Genomic DNA, 5,810 nt, shown 5'->3' with positions numbered 1-5,810 from the left:
GGTTCCGAACAAGACGTTTCGGCGCGTGAAAGCAGACTGATCTGCACAGAAACGAGCGTGCTGCTGTGTTGTAGGGGGCAGCAGGCGTGCGGCAATGCTGTAGGGGCAGTAGGCGGCACACGGGTATGCAAGGGCTGCAGGGGCAGCATAGGGCATAGCTAACAAGGGGTAGGAGCTTGCGGCAGTTTTGGTGAGAAGAGTTTTCGGGTTTTTTGTTTTTAGGGCTAGGGTTAGGGCTCGTGCTGATAACGTGTTTTAGGGAATCAGAATTGAGAGATAATCGCTGTGTATTCTCATTGATAATAGGGGCCTCTTTATATAGAGGATTATAATGCATAGAATCTCAATCATACAAGGAAAGTAATTCTACATTGATTAGGATTCTAGATCCTTCTAATTAAATCCTATTACCACTAGGTCAAGTAACCTAGAGTTTGGGCTAAACACAAATTAGGTTTTCCTTGAACATTTCTTTTGTTATTATTTTTATTTACCATGACTATTATTGTAATTTCGTACTAGGATATAAATGTCTTTTCATGTAAAATTAATGGATCTACAACTCTACATAGAAATTTGCTGGGTACATTTAAAAAGACTCATAATTAATGTATTTATTTTATTCGTTAACTTTCCTGGAACTTGTTTCTTATGATTTTTACGATTTGTTATTTCGCTGTATCAAACTGTGCCAATTTCTCGTCCCACTTAGACTCCAAAACACCATCTTTACTAAATTGTGTGTATCAGAAAACCTCAGTTTTCACAGCACGAAAAGTTAAATAAATTTATTAAAGCACACACTTGCATGATTAACAATAATATTGAAAGTGCTATTTCAGTCATTCAGTGTTCCTGCCAGTGCTGGGTCAACTAGATCTAGTCCTCCACTGGGAGCCTGTAAACTAGGGCCAAAAGACACAGGTTTTGCCAGCTCTGAGGTTCACCAGAATGAAATGAAAGAATAAATTCCCCTACCTGGGTTGTCAAAAACCCAATATAAATCACAAATTTGGTTCACATGAAAGAGGTGATGAGAGGATATCTGGGCTCTGCTCTTGTTGTTATTCTATATATGCTCAATGCCTCAATCACTGAAAGCATGTGATGGGTCTACCACCATTTCCATTACTTTGTTATCTTACAGTGCTAGCTTTAGTCTTCTTCTACCACTCTACCAGCATGTGAACTTTTTCAGAAGCCACCCACCAGCACTAGGTTGGTTTGGTTTTTCTACTTTTAACTTTAGCTTTTGGAAACAACTGCTTCAGTTTTTTCAGAGCTACCAAACATGTATTGTCTCCACTACCACTCCCCAGTTATTATTCTCCATGGTCCCCAACTCACATGTTCAGATCATCATCATCACTCCCATTCAGCCTCTCCTATTATTTAACTTTCAGGTAATTACAGGAACCGTAATTACATATCATACTGTTCAAACCAAAGTAATTGAATGATTTTTTTTTTTCACATAATATAACTCACGATAATTTAGTATAATAACATAAGTCTATTTTTGTGTTTTCCGTCTAGACAAATTTATCATTCACTCAAACACTACCAACTCAATTGTCTTTTAGTATAAGGAGATCCAATGCAAAACCCATCATATATTTGGAGTTTTCAATATAGTAAAATGTAATTAACCCTTCAATTAACTTGTTTTTTTTTTTTTTTTTTTTTTTTTTATGACAACCCCTTCAACTTGTTACCGAACCTAAAGTCTGGTATAAACATTGGTACCATCCTAATTGGTTTTTTTGTGGTGCTAGTTTGAACAGGTCGAGAATCTGAAGAATTTGGCACACAAATGTCAATGTGCTTGCTATTATTGGCTGTCAATGGATCATAAACGCCCCATACTCCTGCATTGAGTGATTCATTATATATTTATGATGATGTGATTCTCCAACTTACACTTAAAAATAATCAAAACTAAAGCTGTTACATTGCAGAAGCTTTTAGCTGGTCTAAAACATTGAAGTTGCACATGTTTGATTTCACAGCTTAATCAATCACAGGACTGAAAATAAAAGAACAAAGGGAAGAAGAAAAAAAATCATCAGACTCAATTAGAAATGTTGGAAGTAATTAGTTATCACATGACCAAAATTAATGGCACAACAATCTCTCATTATTTGCACAAATAATCTCGCACAGAAAGTGACATATTAAAGAACATAATAGTTTTGGCAGCAAGTAAATTAGATTTTATAAAGTGAAATGAAAAAGTTTTCATGCCAATTTACATTGTTATCCAGATGTGTATGATTGCATTTGCCTCATTCTGATGTCTTTGAACTCATTAAGTTGGTCTTTTTGACATGTTCTTCCCAATATTTAGGTCTCCATTAGGCATCTAAGAAATATATTCTCCCATGTTTAAACTAAGAAAAAAAATGAAGTTTATGAACGGTTCAATTGCTCAATATAAATCTAAACATTGTTTTTGGTCAAGCCTCAAATAGTTTCCTTAAGATGAATGCCTCAACTAGTCATCACCAAGCGTCTTCGGGTTCTGGTTCGCCTCCTAGAGTTTGGTTGCAGTGTCTCTCTGCTCTTTATTGGGACAAGTTTAGCTTTGGTTGCCCGAGGGGCTTTTCTTTGTAATTTTTCTTTTCTCCTCAAAAAAAAAAAAAAAAACTAGTCATCACCAAGTGTTGTAGTCTCTGCCTCTCTGGTCAAGCAGTATTCTCCCTCAAAATCTATTTTAAATGCCAAATTAAGATAAAATGAAGTTCCCCAAATCACAGTTTGCAACTGAAAAAACAAAAATAAAGAAATTAAACATATAGATTTGACCAGGTCAACAGAAAAATCCCTTTCGGCATCTACTTAAACTGGACCTCCCATCTATATTAGGCCTTAACTCCCAATTAGCCCACCTGCTAATCAGAACCTCCCATCTCCCCTTAAACCCCTATCAAGCCAAAAAAGCGAAAACACCAACACACCACCTCTCTCTCAAGTCTCAACTACCTTAACCAACCGCCTAACCCTACCCCATCAATTTTACCTCTCATTTTCTCTGTGGAAAGCTCAAACCTTTGCAGTCCCCCTCTTTCAATTTTCAATCCCCAACGCCTTCGCTTAAAGCAACCCAAAACCCCATATCACAAAAATAAAGCAAAACCCAATCCATATCCTCTTTCCCCACATCATAAAGTTTCAATCTTTGCAGTGCTCTCTTTGAAACCTCAAACACCCAGAACCCTAAATCAATCAGAGATAGAAACCCAATTCTTATTTCTCCATTTCCGCGTTGCCCAATTCAACCAAGTTTCGATTTTGCTATCTGGGTTTTTCTGGTAAATCCGAACCCTCAAATGTGGCGGCCGTGGAGCAAATCAACGGTTCAGATTCACGACACGACGACATCGCCCACCTCGCCGTTCTCGTTCTCCTCCTTCAAAGACATCCAGAACCTCTGCGCCGAAGAGCCGCCGCAACCCGCCGCCACCGCCAAGAAAGCCTCGGCGATCTTCCACCGCGTCCGAGTCGCCAACTCACTCCTCCGCGCCTGGTCGACTCGCCCCAAAGATGAGCCCTCCCCTACGACGCAACTCGAGCCGTCGTCTATTTCCCTCCCGGGCGGCGAGAAACGCATTGTCGTATACTTCACCAGCCTACGTGTCGTGCGCCGCACGTTCGAGGACTGCAAGGCCGTCCGATCAATACTCCGGGGATTCCGCGTGACGTTGGACGAGCGAGATCTGGCGATGGACCACGCCTTCATTACCGAGCTGCAGCAGATACTTGGTCAAAGAAAGTTGACCCTCCCCCGGGTTTTCATTGGCGGGAGGTACATTGGTGGGGCCGAAGAGGTGAAACAGCTGCACGAGGCTGGCGAGCTCAAGAAGTTTGTGGAAGGCCTGCCCGTACAGGAACCCGGCGCGTGCGACGCGTGCGGCGGATACAGGTTTTTACTGTGTGACGTTTGTGACGGCAGTCATAAGTTGTACTCTGAGAAAGGGGGCTTCAGGAGTTGTACCTCGTGCAATGAGAATGGTCTGATCAGGTGCTCTTCTTGTTCTTGCGCACCAATCTAGATAATTAGGGAAAAAAGAAGAAGCAATTTTTTTTTATTTTGTGGTTTTTTTTAATTTTTTTTTTTTTATGGAATTTCTTGGTTGGAGTAGTTTAATGTGTAGTTTTTGTTATGGAGGATGTTGTTGGGTAATTTGTATGTAATGTAAGAAAGTGTAGTTCCAACCAGAAATGGGGTGTGAGTGTGTGACATTTTGTCACAACCTTGGATTTTACAAGCTAACTTTGGGTTATGATATTTCAACTTGATTTAGGTACATTTTTCTTTTTGTTTATTTTTGTTTGATGTGCATGATTATGAACTTTTGGCCCCAAAATCCAACTCCAAGTACCCTTTTGTGTATGATTTGTGAAATTAAAGATGTGAGAAAATAATAATTTGTTGCCTAATCATTGTTTTAAGGGTTGGATGACTTTGATTGATGCAATATATGAGGGAAGATTTAATGTCAACTGTCTATTCATTATTGGTATGCAAACAAGATTGAGTGTCGAATTAATAATAAATCAACAGCTAATCCGAAATTGAATAGACTAGATTGATTAGACAGAAAGGTCTATATACTAGGAGCAAGTTAGGATTATATTCTCTTATGACCAAAAAAAAGGTTAGGATTATATTCTCATAAAGACCAACCAGATTGAAGTGTGGAATGAGCTGTTGAAGGATTTGATGGACTGAATGAGAAATGTGGTGGGGGAAATTAGATTAGGCAAGGAAGACAGTTGTCAAAGCTCAAGTGTTGATGGGGGAGACAAAGTAACATGGTTGTGCAAAGAGTGTAACATAAGCCCGAGGGGAATAGAATAGGGAGCTAATCTTATCCTTCTAAACGTGAGGCTCAAAGTTTCGATTCTGAATGAGCTTCAATTGTGCGAGCTTGAAGAGTCAATGATGTTAGACGATTATTGGACAATGGACATGCTTAAGTTGTTTTCACAAGGAACCAAAAGGGTGGATCCGCAAGTTTTCACGAAAAGAAAAGAAAAGAAAAAATTGACTTCCACTCACACTCTCTCTAGTTTGGACCTAAAAAGGTGTCACTAAAGACAATCGTTTATATTTGATTATCTGTTCATTAAGGCATTAAGTACATCTATGTGTTTCGTTATTTCTTTAAAGTGAAGGGCATGTTAAAAAAAAAACCAAAGAGGCTTCAGCATGAAAAGACTAGGTCAGGGTGTTCATCTAATTGTTCGAAAGAAACTATGATGAGCGCAACCACGCCGACTAGGGAGTAGACGAGATCGAGCTTCACCTTGCCACTCAATAACGCTATCACTGACTATTATGCGACATAGATGATAATTATCATAACCATTTATTTTTTATGTTCGTTTTAGAAGGATTTGCGATATAAAAGATAATTATCATAAGTCATAGTTAGTAAACTACGGGATGCGTATAATATGTGAAGAATATGCATGTGTATTACTCGAACATTATAGTTCGTTGAAAAATTTGAAAAAATATTTTTAATTAGTTAATTAATTCATTTTTAATTTTAAGATGTTAATTTATATTCATTTTTATTCAATAATATGTGTAAAATACAGAAGTGTTCAAGTAAAACCCTAATTTGTGTTTGGCCCAAACTCTAGGTTACTTGACCTAGTGGACCTAGTGGTAATATGGTTAAATTAGAAGGATCTAGATTCCTATTCAATATACGATTAGTTTCCTTGTATGATTGAGATTCTATGCATTGTAATCCTCTATATAAAGAGACCCCTATTATCAATGAGAATACACAGCAAAT

At 38.3% G+C, this 5,810-nt stretch overlaps 1 protein-coding gene across 1 annotated transcript; it reads left to right on the top strand.

Annotated features, from left to right (window-relative positions):
- The first annotated feature begins 2,850 nt into the window (after positions 1–2,850).
- LOC112165066 (uncharacterized protein At5g39865) lies at positions 2,851–4,325 on the top strand. Its single transcript, XM_024301465.2, has one exon. The coding sequence runs from the start codon at positions 3,330–3,332 to the stop codon at positions 4,050–4,052; it is 723 nt and encodes a 240-aa protein (XP_024157233.1). The 5' UTR covers positions 2,851–3,329; the 3' UTR covers positions 4,053–4,325.
- The last annotated feature ends 1,485 nt before the right edge of the window (positions 4,326–5,810 follow it).

The sequence above is a fragment of the Rosa chinensis genome, chromosome 5 (assembly GCF_002994745.2).
Source record: "Rosa chinensis cultivar Old Blush chromosome 5, RchiOBHm-V2, whole genome shotgun sequence".
In the NCBI taxonomy this organism is placed as follows: domain Eukaryota; kingdom Viridiplantae; phylum Streptophyta; class Magnoliopsida; order Rosales; family Rosaceae; genus Rosa; species Rosa chinensis.
The sequence above is the reverse complement of the archived record's forward strand: the minus strand, read 5'-3'. Positions and strand labels throughout refer to the sequence as shown.